The sequence below is a fragment of the Rana temporaria genome, chromosome 5, assembly GCF_905171775.1.
Source record: "Rana temporaria chromosome 5, aRanTem1.1, whole genome shotgun sequence".
In the NCBI taxonomy this organism is placed as follows: domain Eukaryota; kingdom Metazoa; phylum Chordata; class Amphibia; order Anura; family Ranidae; genus Rana; species Rana temporaria.
In genome coordinates, this window is record NC_053493.1 from 40396129 (window position 1) to 40416304 (window position 20176).

The window sequence follows — 20176 nt, forward strand, 5'->3', positions numbered from 1 at the left end:
CTCGACCTGGCGCTGGACCCAGACGGCAGGTATGTGGTCATCAACGCTAGAATCCATTCCCAGACTTGGTCCATTGTCGGTCTCTACCTCCCCCCCCCAGCCTCCCTTGTACTGTTGAACAAGATAACTGCCATCCTTGCTGACTTTGCCTCAGACCACATGATTTTGTTGGGAGACTTCAATATGGCCCCTGAACCGGGCGTGGACAGGATGGCTGGTGTGGGCCCCTCATCCCCGGGACTACTCTCCTGGGCCGAGGCCTATGGCTTGACTGACGTCTGGAGGTGGAAACACCCTCAGGAGCGGGCCTACACCTGTCACTCTGCCTCGCACGCTTCCTTCTCCCGCATAGATTTGGCCTTCGCTGGTCAGTCGGTCCTGTCTAGGGTCAAAGAGGTCAAGATACTTCCCCGGGGGATTTCGGACCATGCCCCCCTGTTGGTGTGCTTGGGTGATGCGGGGAACCCTGCCAGGCTATGGAGACTCTCGAGATTTTGGATCTCGGACCGCGATGTGGAATCTCAATTTACAGGGGTCCTGGACGGGTTCTGGGCCACTAACCCGGCCTCGGCCTCCTTGAATGTGGTCTGGGACGCCTTTAAGGCTTTTGCCAGGGGTCAGTATCAGACCATCATAGCGCGGGTTAGGAGGGAGAGGCGCTCTGCGCTGGTTGCGGCTGAAGATGCCGCTGCGGCGCAGGAGGCGCTTTACGTCCGCTCCCGGGAACCCCAACACTACGTTCGGCTCCAATCCCTGACAACGGAAGTCATGTCCCTTCGTGCCTCCCTGACTCAAAAAAAACTGTTAGCCCAATCCCAACGTATATTTGAGCAGGGTGAGAGATCGGGTAGGCTCCTGGCCTGGCTCTCTAGGGAGCGCTCGGGGGGCATGTCTGTCCCCCAGATCGCTGGTTCGGATGGGGGTCTCCTATACACCTCGGAGGACATTAACCACACCTTTGCTACGTACTATCGTCGCCTCTACAAATCGCAGGTGACCTTTGCGGATGACGAGTTGACCCTTTACCTTGACGAGGTCGATGTCCCTGTCCTGACCGACAAATACAGAGACTCCCTGGACAGACCTATCTCCCTTGACGAAATCCTTACGGCGCTTAAGACTATGCAGCCGGGTAAGACTCCTGGCCCTGACGGTCTCCCTGTTGAACTTTATAAACAATATCCTGACGTACTAGCTACTAGGCTGCGGGAGATGCTGGTGGCGGCTGAGCTTTTGGGTTCCCTCCCCGACTCCATGGGCGATGCAGTAATTGTTGTTATCCCGAAACCGGGTAAGGATCCCTCCCTGTGCCCCTCCTACAGGCCCATTTCATTATTAAATGTTGATGCCAAGCTGCTGGCTAAGGTCCTTGCTATTCGCTTGAACACGGTTATCACGGCCCTGGTTCACCCCGATCAAACGGGTTTCATGCCGGGCAGGGGTACTGACATCAATTTGAGGAGACTATTTTCCCACATAGCCAGGGCGGACGACAGGGGTCAGACACTGGTGGCCTCCCTCGATGCCGAGAAGGCTTTCGACTCGGTAGAGTGGAGGTACCTGTGGGCAGTTCTCGCCAAATTTGGCTTTGGTCCTAGATTCATCTCCTGGGTTCAGCTCCTTTATAAGGCTCCCCGGGCCAGAGTCTGTACCAACGCTTGCCTTTCGGACCCTTTTCCGCTGGAGCGGGGCACGAGGCAGGGCTGCCCCCTCTCTCCGGGGCTCTTTGCACTGGCCATAGAACCCCTGGCGGCCCTCATTAGGGCAGATGAGGGCATACGGGGAATACGGGTTGGTCCTCTCCATGAAAAAATCTCCCTATATGCGGATGACGCCCTGTTATACTTGGCTGATTCGGCTGACTCCCTAGGTAAAGCCTTGGCCCAGTTTGACCGCTTTGCCGGCTTCTCCGGAGTCCGTATAAACTGGGACAAGTCGGAGCTTTTCTCCCTCCACCCCTCCCCTATCGACTCTAACGCCCGGTCGCAGCTTAAGTGGGTTCAGGAAATCAAGTACCTGGGGATAAAGATCACGGTGGAGTTGGGGGACTTTGTGACGCGTAACCTTCAGCCCCTGATGAAACAGGTCACTGCCAACTTCGCGGCGTGGCGCTCACTCCCGCTAACACCGGTGGGCAGAATTAACCTCATTAAGATGGTGCTTCTGCCCAAATTTTTGTATTACTTCAGGAACACCCCGGTCCATCTTTGCAGAGCCTTCTTCAAAAAACTTGAGAGTCAGGTGGGGACATTTGTCTGGGCGGGTAGAGCTCCTAGGATAGCTAAAAAAACTCTGTATTTGCCCCTTTCGGGTGGTGGCTTATCGCTCCCGAACTTCCAACTGTACTATTGGGCGGCTGTCCTGGTCACCGTCCGGTGGTGGTTTGCCCAACCCAAACAGAATCCGGCGGTGACGTTGGAGGCCGCCATTTTGGGCTCATATGCCGCCCTGAGCAACCTTGCATTCAGGGGTTGTCGTGCGGCCCTCTCGGTAACGGTCCCGATGAAAACAACGCTTAGAGCCTGGAGGGACGCTAGGGTGATCTACGCGAGGCCCTCGCATATCTCCCCGCATTTACCTCTCTGGGGCAACCCCCTGTTACCCCACCTGTACTCCCTTCCTGACCCTTCGGTTTGGGCCAGCAAGGGGATCACTACTCTGAAACATATCGTATCCAACGGCGCGCTTATGACCTTTAGGGAATTGAGGGACAAATATTCTATCCCTGCACATTGGACATTCAGATACTGCCAACTTAGACATGCGTACGCTGCCCAATTTCCGGACTCGCTGACGCTCCAATCTGACTCGATCGAGAGGCTCTTGACCTCGCGGACCATGGGGCGACCCCTCTCCACCCTTTACCTCTACTTGACAGTTGCATATGACTCCGGGTCGACTCGCTCTTTCGAAAGGTGGAAGGCTGATATACCTGACCTGGATGATGAAAAGTGGGAGGAATGTGTTTCCACGTTCATCCCGTCACTTATAGCAGCTAGGGACAGGTTCATACAAATTAAGTTCCTTCATCAGGCTTACTACACTCCCCAGAGGTTGGCCCGCATCTACCCCCAGACGGACCCCCTTTGTCCGCGATGCAGGGTTCAGGAGGGCTCATTTTGGCACATGGTGTGGGCATGCCCCGAGATTCAGATTTACTGGGGCCGGGTGGCTGGGATCCTGGGTTCGGTGTCTCAGCTGCAGGTCCCGATTGACCCCTTGGTTCTCCTTTTGAGCCATCTGGAGGAGACGCAGGGTGACAGGTACTCTAAACTGTTTCTCACCTTCTCCCTCTTCTATGCCAGGAGGGAAATCCTTCTTAAATGGAAGGCAGCTGACCCACCTACGGTGGAGTCTTGGACCCAGTCTATCAACAACGTTCTACCACTTTACAGGATCACTTATGAAAGTAGACAGTGCCCAGCAAAGTTTGACAAGGTGTGGTCTGGATGGATTGACGCCAGGGGTTAATGTTGGGTTTTGGTCTGAATAATATGCTGTACCTGAATACTTGGTGATGTGTTATGTGATCAGTGACGTGTGACTTCCACTCGCTCTGCTTTGCACTCTCCCCCCCTGCCCCTTCCCCCCCCTCCCCTCCGAGGGGAGCCTGTTTTTTATCCTACTCCCACTTCTTTTCCCTCAGGTGACCCTTGGGGGGGCGGGGGCCGAGTATGAATCCTGGTATGGATATTTGTCTTCTCCCTTGGGGTTCGGGGGAGGGTTGGCTGGGTGTGGGATATGATGTTTCTCCCCCTGATATGGTATTGCACTTAGTAATTTTATCTTGCTCTAAGTTCCTGAGGCGATTCTGTAACTTTTCTTTTGTATCTTACTGTACCTATATTTATCTGTGACAATGTAAACCTGCTTTGTTTTCTCAATAAAACATCTCTGTTAAAAAAACATGAAAGACCTCTTCCGTCTCAACTTCGAACCCATTCTAAGAGAAACACAGGAAGATTTGAAAAGATGGAACGCCCTAAATGTATCCTGGTTTGGTCGAGCCTCCCTGATAAAAATTACCATCCTGCCAAGGTTTCTCTATATTATGCAGACAATCCCAATCAAAATCCCCTTATCATTTTTCGCCGCATTTAGAAAAGCGTGCTCCTTATTCATTTGGAGGGGTAAATCCCCTAGAATCAAATTCTCGCGACTAATTTTACCCAAAAGCAGAGGTGGAATAGCCCTACCCGACCTTAGGAAGTACCATCAAGCTGCCCTACTGACGAGAATTGTAGACTGGAATATACATCACACAGTGAAAGACTGGGTCTCCCTAGAACAAGCGCAATACCCTCATGAGCTAAAAACTTTACCATGGATCAATCCCAAGTATCACCCAAACTTCCTAAAAACACATCCACTTATTGGACCCACACTCGAAAGCTTCCGTAATACTTTTAAAGTCAAAAATCAGTCTCCATGGCTAAGCCCCCTTACGCCGCTACGACACAACCCTGACTTTCCCCCAGGCATGGAAAAATCGTTTCCAACACATCAATGGCCATACAAAGAGATCCTGGCAAAACACTTTGTTAAAAATGGGAAATTCCTCTCTAGAGAGGACATCTTAAATGATATCAAACAGTCCCTCTTATCTCAGTGGAATTATATTCAAATTAGACACTTTTTAACCAACAACGAGAACGTCCTTCACTGGAAAAGGCCCCTCACTTCGCTGGAAAATCTCTGCACTAAAACATCCCCACACAGACATATTATCTCGACTGTTTACAACTCTCTATTTGAAGACGACAATGACTTCTCCAGCTCATCCTGTAAAGCATGGGAAAGAGATCTCGACATAGAATTGACTGAAGATGACTGGGAGACAATTTATTTTCACGCACACAAAGGATCACTAAATGTGGCCACACAAGAAAGTGGCTTCAAGATCATCACCAGATGGTATAGAACCCCTACAATTCTTCATAAAATTTCACCCCTGGTGTCTGACAGATGTTGGAGATGTAAAAGAGAGGAGGGCATATGCTACACGTTTGGTGGTCATGTCCTCTAATTCAGTCCTTCTGGGTATCGGTACATGAAACAGTTAAATGAGTTACATCGTCAAACCTAAGCTTTACCCCGGCCCAGTATCTCTTACATTTCAGTTCTTTGCCTAAAAATCAGTATTTGAAATCACTTCCCATGTTCATGATTAATGCAGCACGGCACTGTATCCCTTCCCACTGGCGGTCTTCTAACACTCCAACGAAAGCTGAGTGGTTCAGGAGAATAAATAGCATGGAAAAAGTTGAGGAACTCATTAGTATTTCCCAAGAAAGAATTACTAAATTCTATGCAACCTGGTCTAACTGGTCAACATTCAAAGACTCTCAACATTACAAATCTATTATAAAATAAAGGTATAGATAGGAGTAGATATTGAAACATTTCAGGACTTATAACTTTTTTTTTTTTTTCCCCTTCCTTTCCCTCCCCCCATCCTCCCCCTGTCCCCATCCCCCCCCCCCCCCTTCACAAACTTGCTTGATTTAGCAACTATATTCTCTCATCTTAGTTCTAAAATGAAGGCACTTTTGCTACATATATGCCTATATGGAATTGATTATTTGCCACCTCTTTATGATTGTTAATTTGTTGATGTATACAATCCTTCACAGTTATTGTGCTTCTGTAAGTGTACAATGTATTATGCTTTATTATTCACCCAATAAAGATTCTTTGTGAAAAAAAACAAAAAAAAAACCTTACATGATTGGTGTAGCTAATGTAAAAAAAAAATATTGTAGCTTACAATTATTTTGTACAATGAAAGATTCCGAAGGACATGAGCAACATGTGTACGCCGTGTCTTTCCCAAGGGATGGGCTGATGTGTGCTATGGCAGTCCCAGTGCTATAACTGAATCTTTATTCCCCTGGTACCTGACTGATTATGCAGCAGAACAATCATGCTTTTCCATTCCTCTAGCTCAGTGGTGGTCATATCTAGAGTTCCTTACACAGGGGTGTAGAAAGTGATTAGAACCTCAAAAAAGTAAAATTTACACTTCATACACATTGTTTATGTTAAAGTAAATGTAAAGTCCTATTTTATTTGTTTAATCTTTTTATTGATTTTCAATAATCTTTTTAAATGTTTATTGGCTAAAAACAACAGATGCAGCCAACATTGGCCCAGATTCAAGAAGCAATTGCGCCCGTGTAACCATAAGTTACACGGCGCAATTGCTTACTTGCTCCGGTGTAACGAGTGCTCCTGATTCAGGAACCTCGTTACACCGACTGCAGCCTAAAATCTGCGCGGCATAAGGCACTTATGCCTCGCAGATTTTAGGCTGCATTTTTGTGCTTGCCGCTAGGGGGCGCTCCCATTGTGATCAGCGTGTAGTATGCAAATTGCATACTACCAACTGATTCACAAACTTGCGCGGCCCCCGTGCAAGCCAGGTACGGAGTTTCCGTACGGCAACTTTAGCGCAAGGCTGCCCTTTCTAATAGCAGGGGCAGCCAATGCTAAAGTATAGCCGGCCTTCCCGCGCCGTGAAATTTGAATTTCACGGCGTTTGCGTAAGTGCTTCGTGAATGGCGCTGGACGCCATTCACGTTCACTTTGAAGCAAATGACGTCCTTGCGACGTCATTTGCCGCAATGCACGTCGGGAAAGTTTCCCGACGGAGCATGCGCTGTACGCTCGGCGCGGGAGCGCGCCTAATTTAAATGATTCCCGCCCCCGGCGGGATCATTTAACTTGCGCGCGCTTACGCCGGGCAAATTTGCCGGCGCGCCCTCGCAGTTCACGGAGCTACTGCTCCGTGAATCGAGGGCAACGCAAAATATTTGCGGGGGCGCAGGGCAAAATCGTTGCCCTGCTCCCCCGCAAATATCGCGCAAGCTAAGCTGAATCTGGGCCATTGTCAGGGAAAAGGATTACCCCTTCAAGACTAATGCCCCGTACACACGAGTGGAATTTCCGTCGGAAAAAAAGTTGGATGGTTTTTCCGACGGAATTCTGCTCAAGCTTGGCTTGCATACACACGGTCACACAAAAGTTCTCTGAACTTTTGAGCGTTAAGAACGCAGTGACGTACAACACTACGACGAGGCGAGAAAAAGAAGTTCAATGCTTCCGAGCGTGCGCCGAATTGTTACCGAGCATGCGTTTTTTTTTTTCCCGTTGGAATTCCATACAGACAAACGGATTTTCCGCCAGGAATTTTTTTTCCATCGGAAAAATGGAGAACCTGCTCTCTATCTAAGTCCGTTGGAAATTTTGACAGAAAAAGTCCGATGGGGCATACACACGGTCGGAATATCTGGCCAAAAGCTCCCATCTGACTTTTTCCATCGGAAAATCCGATCGTGTGTACGCGGCATTACATGTAAAGAACAATATAAATCAGTTAAAACGGTAATCAAAATAAAGGAATAGTAATCAAGATTAGTTTGACAATAAAAAAGAATCACTTTTAATAGTTCATTAATTTTATTGGCGGGCTAATTTTAAAAACTTTACCGATATTGGTATGGATATTATTTTTATTAATATTGATATGGGTTGTCATTTTTTTTTCATTAGATCTTTATTGTTCTTTTTATGTTAACCCTAAAGAAGGGTGAGTCCTTTCCTTTAAAAGAAAAAAAAACACATTGGCCTGGATTCACGTAGAACCGTGTATCTTTTTGCGGGCGTAACGTATCCTATTTACGTTACGCCTCAGCAACTTTGTCAGGCAAGTGCCGTATTCTCAAACCAAAGTTGCGGCGGCGTAGCGTAAATAGGCCGGCGTGAGCTCGCCTAATTCAAATGTGGTAGATGTGGGCGTGTGTTATGTAAATCTAATGTGACCCCACGTAAATGACGCTTTTTACGAACGGCGCATGCGCCGTCCGTGAAAGTATCCCAGTGCGCATGCTCCAAATTAACCCGCTTTCGACGTGAACGTAAATGACACCCAGCCGTATTCGCGAACGACTTACGCAAACGACGTGAAACGTGAAAAATCTGACGCTGGCCCGACGTCCATACTTAACATTGGTACGCCTCATGTACGCCTCATATAGCAGGGGTAACTACGCCTGGGAAAAGCCTAGCGTAAACAGCGTATCTGTACTGCGTCGGCCGGGCGTACATTCGTGAATTGGCGTATCTAGCTGATTTACATATTTCTAGGCGTAAATCAGCTTACACGCCCCTAGCAGCCAGCGTAAATATGCAGTTAAGATACGACGGCGTAAGAGACTTACGCCGGTCGCATCTAATACAAATCTATGCGTAACTGATACTAAGAATCAGGCGCATAGATACGACGGCTCGGACTCAGAGTTACGACGGCGTATCTGCATATACGCCGACGTAACTCGTACGTGAATCCGGGCCTCTGGCTATATCTGTTGTTTTTAACCAATAAACATTTTTTTTAAATTCCTAGCGAGATTAACATTTGTATGAACTACATACCCAAAAGTCCAGCGGCGTACCCATACGGGAAGTGGTTAACGGGTGACCAGAGTGAACAGTGGTTTATGGGATTTATGCTGTACAGCCGATAGGGAAAATTTGGTGCAATTTTTGGAATCAGTGGGTCAAATATACCCAGGAACATGTCTAACACTCGAGGCACCAAAATGTGTGTTGGCCTCTGAATTCTCAGCCATCAGGGGTGACCTTCAGGCCCCTACAATCTGTTGACTGACCTCCCCTGCTCCGGGTTTTCCATGGGGGACTATCCGTCCAAATAATTCTGCACCTTTATCAATGCTAATCAGTAATAGTTGTGTAGATGCCAAACAAGCAACAGGACATGGGTGGAACAAATGCCAGCACTAAATGACAGCTTCTTACAAACACTTTGATAGATACTGTAGGTCCTCTAGGTCTAACTTGATAGAAGGAGGACATTATTGTGCATGATAAAAAAAGTAAGAATAATTGAATTTGGTACTTTTTTTTTTTTTTTTTTTTTCGGTCACTTAGGGCCTATTATTTTTTCAAGAAATGTCTAGTTTTCTTTTAATCCATAGTGACTGGGACCACATTATATTATCAGGAATCTGTGTTATTAAATATCATGGAAAGTACACTGTCAGTAATAGATAAAAATGCCAGAGTGGAGCTATATATAGACACATGACATTTTGTCACAGAGGCCGTACCAGGATTTTATTGCTTTTTATCAGCGGCGCACCATTTCATTTCCGCAATTTTATTTTTAGTCACATTTAAGAGATAGCTCTCCCTTTCACAATCACATTGTCATGGGTGGTGCTGTCCTTTCCATGTACCGTATTTATCGGCGTATACCGCGCACTTTTTTGCCCTGAAAATCAGTCGGCCAGTCTCGGCTCCTCTCGCGCTGACGTCCTGGACATACAGGACGTCAGCGCGAGAGTAGCCGAGTCTGCCCGACCATACGCGAGTGTACTGCGCTCTGTATATGTCGGCGCAGTATTCAAACTCTGCGCGGGAAACGAGCGGGGAGGACGCGAGGACGCCGCAGAAGGACGCCGGACCCGACGAGGAGGACACCCGAAGCCGCAGACGGACGCCGGACCCGACGAGGCCGCCGATGGACGACGTGCAAGACACCAAAAGTGTAAGTACAAAAAAATCTTTTTTCCACAGGAATTTTGGGCAACTTTAGGGGTGTGCGCTATACGCGGGAGCGCGCTATACCCCAATAAATACGGTATTTAAAGGCTCAGTCCAACCAAAACATACACTCACTGGCCACTTTATTAGGTACACCTTGCTAGTACCAGGTTGACCCCCCTTTTGCCTTCAGAACTGTCTTTATTCTTCGTGGCCTTAGATTCAACGAGGTGTTGGAAACATTCCCCAGTGATTTTGGTCCATAGTGACATAATAGCATAAAAGACCGAAATATTGGACGTTTTTCTTTGTTTCTGTTATAAAATTTTATTTTCTCCTTCACTGATAGGCACTGATGAGGCTGCACTAACGGGCACTGATGAGGCGGCACTGATGGCCACTGATGAGGAGGCACTAATATGCAGCACTGATAGGCGGCACTGATATGCGGCACTGATAGGTGCCACTGATGGGCACTGATAGGTGGCACTGATTCGCATATGTGATGGGCACAGACAGGTGTTACTAATGGACACTTTCATGGTCACTGACTGGCATCTGATGGGCAGTGATTGACAGATGTGGTGGTCACCTCTGATGGGGGCTGAGCTGATAACCAATGTGCTGATTATCAGCGCAGACCCCCCCCCTCGCTGTCAGGAAAGCCGCCAATCGTCTCTCTCTGTCAGCGCGAACTGAGGAAAGCCATTTACTGGAACTTCCTGGTTACCGCTGTGACCAATAACAGCTGATCATTTGTATAGAGCAGGGACATGCAATTAGCGGACCTCCAGCTGTTGCAGAACTACAATTCCCATGAGGCATAGCAAGACTCTGACAGGCAGAGGCATGATGGGACTTGTAGTTTTGCAACAGCTGGAGGTCCGCTAATTGCATATCCCTGGTATAGAGCCTATGTCATAGGCTCTTTACCACGATCGTAGATGCATTGTGTTGGAGCGACACACAGCACCACCGATAGTCGCGCTGGATCTATGTTTGTCCCAAGCATGTTTAAGTCCAATTGCGGTTGAGTCACTGCCTCTGACGGAAGTCTATTCCAAGCATCAACAATAATAAATTCTAAGATTAGGTTTGAACTTTCCTCCTGTTAGTTTGAGGTCATGTCCTCATTGTTCTTGACCCTTCATATGGAAAATTTTGCCTTCCTGAACATTTTTTACACCCTTCATGTATTTAAAGGTTTCATTCACGTCTCCCCTTTGCTAGTGATCCCTTTAGTGATAACCAAAGATCTATATGGGGCAATCAGGACCTCCATTCTCTTTCTGGTGATCCCTCTACTGATAACTAAAGATCTATATAGGGGAATTTACTAAAACTGGAGAGTGCTAAATCTGGTGCACATCTGCATAATAACCAATCAGCTTCCAGGTTTTATTATCAAGCCATAAAGGGGTTTTCCACCTTTTTTTTAAGTTTATTAAAAGTCAGCAGCTACAAAAAGTGTAGCTGCTGGCTTTTAATAAACTGACACTTACCTGCTCCATGGCTCCAGCGACGCGCCGGCTGGGGCTCCGCTCCTCGCCCCCCCTCTTAGTGTGGGCACCCGGCAGTGACAGCTTTCGGCTTCACGGCCGGGCACCCACTGCGCATGCGCGAGCGGCAGTGCGCATGCGCGAGTAGTGCGGCGCCGTCCGATCGGACAGGCGCTCGCCTACAGGGAGGGGCTGTGAAAAGGCGATTAAGCTAAACGCACGGGGGGCGACAATGGGCACAGTGGCGACAATTAAAGGGCATAGTGGTGACAATTGGCACAGTGGCTGTGTTTGATGGCATGGCACAGTGGTGACAATTGATGCCACAGTGGCTGCGTTTGATGGCATGGCACAGTGGCTGCGTTTATTGGCATTGCACAGTGGTGCGAATTGATGGCACAGTGGCTGCGTTTGATGGCATGGCATAGTGACTGCATTTGATGGCATGGAACAGTGGTGACAATTCATGGCACAGTGGCTGCGTTTGATGGCATGGCATAGTGACTGCATTTGATGGCATGGCACAGTGGTGCAAATTGATGGCACAGTGGCTGCATTTGATGGCATGGAACAGTGGTGACATTTGATGGCACAGTGGCTGCGTTTGATGGGCACAGTGAGGCTGCATTTTTTTTTTTTTTCGTTTGCGCCCCCCCCCCCAAAATTTTGAGCACCAGCCGCCACTGACAGGGAGTATTTTCAAAGTCGGACCAACATGTGTCGGACCAGTTAAGACGGCTCTCATAGGGAAACATTGATTTTCACACGTCATGCGACATGAGCTCCCAATGTCGGAGCGTTTGTCGGACAAGTGTGAACCCGGCCTGAAGGGATGGGGTGGCAACCCTACATTGCACAAGAGCTGTCGTCTAGCTATCTAGCTGTCGTTTAGCCCTTGTCAAAGTCGCTCAAATCCTTATGTTTGCTCATTCTTTCTGCTTCCACAACATTAACTTCAGAGACAACATGTTCACTTGCTGCCTAAAAAATTTCACCCACTTTTAGGTGCCATTGTAAACAGATAATCAATGTTATTCGCTTTACCGGTCAGTGGTACTAATGATAGATAGATAGCAGATAGATAGATTTATGACCCTTTTGCTGATATCCTACAGAAACAGGCAGTACTGTAACACACACTTTGTATGTCAAAGTCTAGTTTTTGCTCCAGGTTTATAGATATTTACTTTAAAGCTCTTCTGATTTATTGCACTGATATATCGTTCTCTAACACTGTACCTAAGCATGTTGTTCCATGCATGTGAAAAAGTACATGTTCAGGAAAAGTCCAAAGTCCCAATGTAATAAACTTCCTACGGCTCAGACCAACAAGAAACACAGTCATCTATATTTCACTCCTGGACTGGCGTACACTTTACACTGGACACATAATTATAATAATCAAGAAATAAAATGTAATGGTCAGATGAGCAATATATTATGCGTATTCTCTAACCCCCTTTCATGGCCAGGCCATTTATTGCGATACGGCACTGCGTGGTCGTGTGACACTATAGCCAAATACCGTTTTCGTCATTTTTTCCCCACAGATAGAGCTTTCTTTTGGTGGTATTAATTTTTTGTGCTATAATCAAAAAAAAGACCAAAAATATATATATATATTTCTAACTTTCTGCTATAAAAAAAAAAAAATGAAAAAAAAAAAACGAATTTCTTCATCAATTTAGGCCAATATGTATTCTGCGACATAGTTTTGGTAAAAAAAATCCCAATAAGCATATATTGATTGGTTTGCGCAAAAGTTACATGGGATGGATTTATGGAATTTCATATTTTTTTTTTTTACTAGTAATGATTAGCGACTTATAGCGGGACTGCGACATTGCAGGGGACAAATCGGACACAACGTTTTTGGGGACCAGTGACACTAATACGGTGATCTGTGCTGAAAATATACACTGACACTGGCAGGGAAAGGGTTAACATCAGGGTCGATCAAAGGGTTAAAGGGGGGTGCTTGTACTGTGGGGAGGCAGAGATCTGTATTCCTGCTTAGCAGAAACACAGGATCACTACCTTCCCCTCTCATAGAACTGCCATCTGTGTTGTTTAAATAGGCAGACCACCATTCTGCTTCTCTCTGGAACGATCGCCGGTGCTCGTTGGCCCCTCGCTGTGTCCAATCCACTAGCAACGCATACGTGCCCCAGACCCGGAATTGCAGGATAACAGACAGGTGCGTGATCCAGCGTAGAGGAGCCGATTTGCTGCCGTGTATATACTATATACGGTCAGAAAGCCGTTAACCACTTCAATACCGGACACTTTCACCCCCTTCCTGCCCAGGCCAATTTTCAGCTTGCTGCGCTGTTACACTTTGAATGACACTCAGTCATGCATTACTGTACCCAAATGAAATTGTTATCATCTTTATGAGACAGATAGAGCTTTTGGTGGTATTTAATCACCACTGTTTTTTTATATATATATATATATATATATATATATATATATATATATATATATATATATATATATATATATATATATATATATATATATGTATATATATATTAAATATTATAAATATAAAAATACTGAAAATTTTAAAAGAAGAACACGTTTTTTTTTTGTTTTGGTTATAAAACATTGCAAATAAATAACCTTTCTTCATAAGTTTAGAACAAAATGTATCCTGTTACATTTCTTTGGTAAAAATAACCCAAATCAGTATATACCGTATTTATCGGCGTATACCGCGCACTTTTTTGCCCTGAAAGTCAGGGCAAAATCGTGGGTGCGCGGTATACGCCGATACCCACTTTCCCGCGCCGAGTTTTGAATACTGCACCGACATATACCGAGCACAGTACACTCGGGTATAGTCGGCCAGTCTCGGCTCCATCCGCGCTCACGTCCTGGGCGTACAAGACGTGAGCGCGAGAGTTGCCGAGCCTGCCCGACAATACACGAGTGTACTGCGCTCTGTATATGTCGGCGCAGTATTCAAACTCGGCGCAGGAAACGAGCGGGGAGGACGCGAGGACGCCGCAGAAGGACGCCGGACCCGATGAAGAGGACACCCGAAGCCCGCAGACGGACCCCGGACCCGACGAAGAGGACACCCGAAGCCGCAAAAGGACGCCGGACCCGACGAAGAGGACACCCGAAGCCGCAGACGGATGCCGGACCCGACGAGGCCGCCAATGGACGCCGCGCAAGACACCAAAACTGTAAGTACAAAAAAAACTTTTTTTCCACAGGATTTGGGGCCACTTTAGGGGTGCGCGGTATACGCGGGAGCGCGTTATACCGCGATAAATACGGTACTATTTATTTTGTGTGAAAGCCTTATGCCGCGTACACACGATCATTTTTCGGCATTAAAAAAACGACGTTTTTCGGCATGTAGAAAAAATTTTGTTTTTTCTAACTTCATCACTAGCAAAGCGCAGTGACGTACAAAACGTACGACGGCACTATAAAGGGGAAGTTCCATGCGGATGACGCCACCCTTGGGGCTGCTTTAGCGGATTCCGTGTTAGTAAAAGACGATTTGAGCTTTTCTGTCTGTTACAGCGTGATGAATGTGCTTACTCCATTATGAACGGTAGTTTTACCAGAACGAGCGCTCCCGTCTCATAACTTGCTTCTGAGCATGCACAGGTTTTTAACGTCGTTTTAGCCCACACACGATCATTTTTTTACAACCCGAAAAACGACATAATTTAAAACGTTGTTAAAAAATGCAGCATGTTCGTAAAAAAAAAATGTGTCTATTAAAATTTAAATTCCGATGCGGCTAAGCAGACACTTGATTGTTATCACAAGCAGTGGGAGGGGACAACCCCCCTCCAGCCACTCTACTCTGGCTTTTCCGTCCCCCCAGCTGGCCAGAGACCCGAACAAACCCAGAATCGGCTTTGATCAGGTCTCGGATCTAGTAACCAGGGAAGCGACGCCATGACATCACTTCCGGTTTACTGGAGCCTTAAAGGTTATCAATATGTCAATATTCAAAATAGCAAAACTTGGCATTTTGAATACTTTTAAGTGCAAAGCATGGATTTGGGGTCTTCTAGAACCCAGATCCCTCCAAAAAAATACCTGACACGTGACTATTGCTGTCACAAGGAATGTTTACATTCCTTATGACAGCAATAAAAGTGATAAAAAAAAAAAATGAAAAGGGACAGTGTAAAAATAAATAAATAAATACAAATTTTTCTTTTTAAAGCATCCCATTTCTTCGTGCTCACGCGCAGACGCGAACGCCCACGTAAGCCACGCCCGCAAATGTAAACAGTGTTCAACCACACATGTGAGGTATCGCCACGATCATTAGAGCGAGAGCAATAATTCTAGCTCTAGACTCTGTACCTCGTTGACCGTTAAAATGTTATAAAACTTCACCTATGGAGATTTTTAAGTACGATAGTTTGTAGCCATTGCACGAGTGTGCGTAATATTAAAGCGTGACATGTTAGGTATCTACTTACTCGGCGCAACATCATCTTTCACATTATACAAAAAATTGTGCTAACTACTTTTTTTTTTATTATTCATGAAAGTGTATTTTTTCCCCCCCAAAAAACGCTGCACAAATACAGTATGATATAAAATATTACAATAACCACTATTTTATTCTCTAGGGTCTCTGCTAAATAAATAAATATAAATATATATCTATAGGGGCAGATCCACAAAGACCTACCCCGGCGCAGCGTATCAGAGATACGATACGCCGCCGTAACTTACTTCTCTTTGGTTCGAATCCATAAAGATTTTGCGCCGTAAGTTACGGCGGCGTAGTGTATCTCTCGCGGCGTAACGGCGCCTTATTCAAATCGGCGAGTAGGGGAGCGTGTTTCATCTAAATGAAGCGCGTCCCCCCGCCGAACGAACTGCGCATGCGCCGTTCCTAAATTTCCCGCCGTGCATTGCGCTAAATGACGTCGCAAGGACGTCATTGTTTTGACGTGGATGTAAATTACGTCCAGCCCGATTCACGGACGACTTACGCAAGTGAATTTTTTTTTTAAATTATACGCGGGAACGACGGCCATACTTAACATTGCATACGCCATCAAATAGCAGGTTTAACTATACGCCGGAAAAAGCCGACTAGAGACGGCGTTAAAAAATGCGACGGCCGCTCGTAGGTTCGTGGAGCCTGCGCCGTTCATTAGGAGCGTCAAAAACGTGGGGTCACTATTATTTAGCATAGAACACGCCCCCTACCAGCCTATTTTGAGTTAGGCGGGCTTACGCCGGCCCATATACGCTACGCCGCCGTAACTTCGGGCGCAAGTTCTTTGTGAATACGGGACTTGCCTCTCAAAGTTACGGCGGCGTAGCGTATACGAGATACGCTACGCCCGCCTAAACTTACGGCAATCTTTCTGAATCCGGCCCTTGGTTTTTAAGTGGTTAATACTTTTTTTTCCTAGTGAACAAGGACATTCAATGTAGGTCATTTGTTTAATAGTTACATTTTTGTAATCCATTAGGATCTGTGGGCCAGATTCACAGAAGAAATACGCCGGAGTATCTACTGATACTCCGGCGTATTTTCAAATTTCCCGCGTCGTATCTTTAGTTTGAATCCTCAAACCAAGATACAATGGCTTTTGGCTTCGATCCGACAGGCGTACGGCTTCGTACGCCTTCGGATCGTAGGTGTAATACTTCGGCGCCCGCTGGGTGGAGTTTGCGTCGTTTTCCGCTTCGGGTATGCTAATTAGCTGTTTACGGCGATTCAAAAAGGTACGCGCGGCCGTCGCATTCTCTTACATCGTCGCTAGTCGGCTTTTTCCGGCGTATAGTTAAAGCTGCTATTTTTTGGCTTATATTTAGACTTGCCATGTTAAAGTATGGCCGTCATTCCCGCGTCAAATTTTACATTTTTTTTTTGCGTAAGTCGTCCGTGAATAGGAAAGGACGTAACGCACGTCGCCGTTCAAAAAATCACGTCGGTGCGACGTCATTTCGTGCAAAGCACGGCGGGAAATTTCAAAACGGAGCATGCGCAGTACGTTCGGCGCGGGAACGCGCCTAATTTAAATGATCCACGCCCCATTTGAATTAAGCGGGCTTGCGCCGGAGGGATTTACGCTACGCCGCCTGTAAGTTTACAGTTGGGTTGTCCAGATACCGATACCAGTATCGGTATCGGGACCGATACCGAGTATTTGCGGGAGTACTCGTACTCGCGCAAATACCCCCGATACCTAAATAGAATACTTCCCCCCCTTTCCACCCCCCCGCCGCTCCTGCCACATCGTGCCGCCGCATCGAGGGACATGGCTAGAGGGACATTGCTGCATATGTGAGGGACATGGCTGCATATGTGAGGGACATGGCTAGAGGGACATTGCTGCATATGTGAGGGACATGGCTGCATATGTGAGGGACATGGCTAGAGGGACATTGCTGCATATGTGAGGGACATGGCTGCATATGTGAGGGACATGGCTAGAGGGACATTGCTGCATATGTGAGGGACATGGCTGCATATGTGAGGGACATGGCTAGAGGGACATTGCTGCATATGTGAGGGACATGGCTAGAGGGACATGGCTGCATATGTGAGGGACATGGCTAGAGGGACATTGCTGCATATGTGAGGGACATGGCTAGAGGGACATGGCTGCATATGTGAGGGACATGGATAGAGGGACATGGCTGCATATGTGGGGGACATGGCTGCATATGGGGGGGACATGGCTGCATTTGGGGACACATTTAAAAAAAGTATCGGTATTCGGTATCGGCGACTACTTGAAAAAAAGTATCGGTACTTGTACTCGGTCCTAAAAAAGTGGTATCGGGACAACCCTAGTTTACAGGCAAGTGCTTTGTGAATCAAACACTTGCCCGTAAAACTTGCGGCGGTGTAACGTAAATGCAATACGTTACGCCGCCGGAATTCTACCTGAATCTGGCCCTGTGTCTCCTTGGCGGACAGAAGAGGAGCAGACTTGCCGACTATCAGAAGGACCAGCATTTGAAAATGTAACCAGAATTTTTTACTACAATCACATTTATTGTTTTTATTGCGCAGTTACCTTTTGGCGTTGGGGTCAGCAATGTTCACAGTGACATCCCCATTAACTTGATCCTTCCCCTCAATGTCATTGGCTTCAACTTTCTTATCTTTGGCCATGATGGAATCCTGTCTGAAAAAGAAAAGTTGGCGCAATGTCAAACAAACTTTGTATTAGCAAACATAATCTATTCATTTTAGAGATCAGGAGTGATGACCATGTTACAAACTGGTAGCTTCTCTTTTGCACACTTTAAAGTTGCAACAGTTAAAAAAAAAAACAACAACAACAAACAAAAGCAATAAAAATAAAGCAAAAGTCACAGGCATTATTCTTCTATGATACAGCAAATATGAGTCTGTTCACTCCACTGGATATTCCTATACATCCACTTTAAGGCAATGGTGCTAGGAATGTCATATGGAATGATGTTTAGAGTGCAAAGATAATAATGATGTATTACCCGAATCACGGCAAATCGCAGGACGCCCCGATCGCAGTGTGATTTTCGCCCAACGAATTTGTGGAATGCCTGTTGCCCAAAAAGAAAACTTCTTTTGGGCGGCAGGCGTCCCACTATTCTGTTTGCGTGATTTTACCGCGATTTGTCGGGCGACAACTTCTTTTGGGTATTGGGGTGCCTTTGGAAGTGTTAAGGATCGCATGGGCGTCCCGCGATTCTGCCCAGTATCTGGGATGCCAAGATGTGAGCAGAGCTTAAAGTTGATTTAATATGACATCACATTCAGTTTAAAGGTCACCATCAATGCAGCCTTACCAGTGCCCATCAATGCAGCCTCACCAGTGCCCTTCAATGCAGCCTCACCATTGCCCTTCAATGCAGCCTCGCCATTGCCCATCAATGCAGACTCACCAGTGCCCATCAATGCAGCCTCGCCAGTGCCCATCAATGCAGCCTCGCCAGTGCCCATCAATGCAGCCTCGCCAGTGCCCATCAATGCAGCCTCACCAGTTCCCATCAATCCAGCCTCGCCAGAGCCCATCAATGCAGCCTCACCAGTGCCCATCAATGCAGCCTAAACAGTGCCCATCAATGCAGCCTCGCCAGAGCCCATCAATGCAGCCTCACCAGTGCCAATCAATGCAGCCTCTCCAGTGCCCATCAATGCAGCCTCGCCAGTGCCCATCAATGCAGCCTTACCAGTGCCCATCAATGCAGCCTCGCCAGAGCCCATCAATGCATCCTCAGTGGTGCCCATCAATGCAGCCTCTCCAGTGCCCATCAATACAGCCTCGCCAGTGCCCATCATTGCAGCCTCACCAGAGCACGGGATCGCAGGGATGAGAGCGGGCCAGATCACACAGAGCAGGGATCTCCCGCTGCGACACAGCTTGGACACAACCAAGCAGCCACTGCCAAACAGAGCCCCGCCTCCTATGATAGGCAGCACATTGGTCCAATGTCAGTGCAGAAGCCGGAACTTACCCCATCTTGGTGGCGGGTTTTCTACATGAAAAAAAACAAAGAAAATACAATGTAACATTAATGTTACATTGTATTTTTCAAATAAGCTTTTAAAAAAAGGGCTTATTCACACTGCAGCTCTTGCGGCTTCACTGCACATTTCCTACTGCGCATGCGTGAGTTGGCACTAAGCTTGGTGAATGGGCGGCTGTCTTCTGGGAGACTCACAGTTCCCAGAAGACAGCGCACCCCATTTCCCAGGAGGCAACGTGAGGAGGAGAAGAGAGAAGATCACCGCGGACAAGGAAGTGGCAGATTAGGACGATCTGCAACAGTCATTTCTGGTAAGTACAGTATATAAAAAAATGTATATATATATTTTATTTTATTTTATTCAAATTTTTTGGAGACTTTTTTGACAATTTCTTTTTTTAAGGGTGGACCTCCGCTTTAAAAAAAAAATGGTGTTGTGTTGCTCAGAAAACAAAATGCATACATATACTGTACACAACAAGTTGTAGTATCATTCATCTTATCACATATTTGTTGTACATTTTGAAGCGCTGGAATTGTGGTATCACTTACATATTCAAATATTTTTTGCATATGTATGTACTTTGTTTTCTTTTTCCACATATAGAGAAGCACAACACTGTATTTATGGTTTGATGTGAGAACAC

At 46.6% G+C, this 20176-nt stretch overlaps 1 protein-coding gene across 1 annotated transcript in view; it reads right to left on the reverse strand.

Moving 5' to 3' along the window:
• The window catches only part of LOC120939954 (ATP-dependent translocase ABCB1-like), a 143780-nt gene that overhangs the window by 111723 nt on the left and 11881 nt on the right, over nt 1-20176 (reverse strand). The window contains 1 exon segment of the mRNA XM_040352424.1: nt 18092-18202. Within this exon segment, the coding sequence (XP_040208358.1) occupies nt 18092-18202 (111 nt within the window).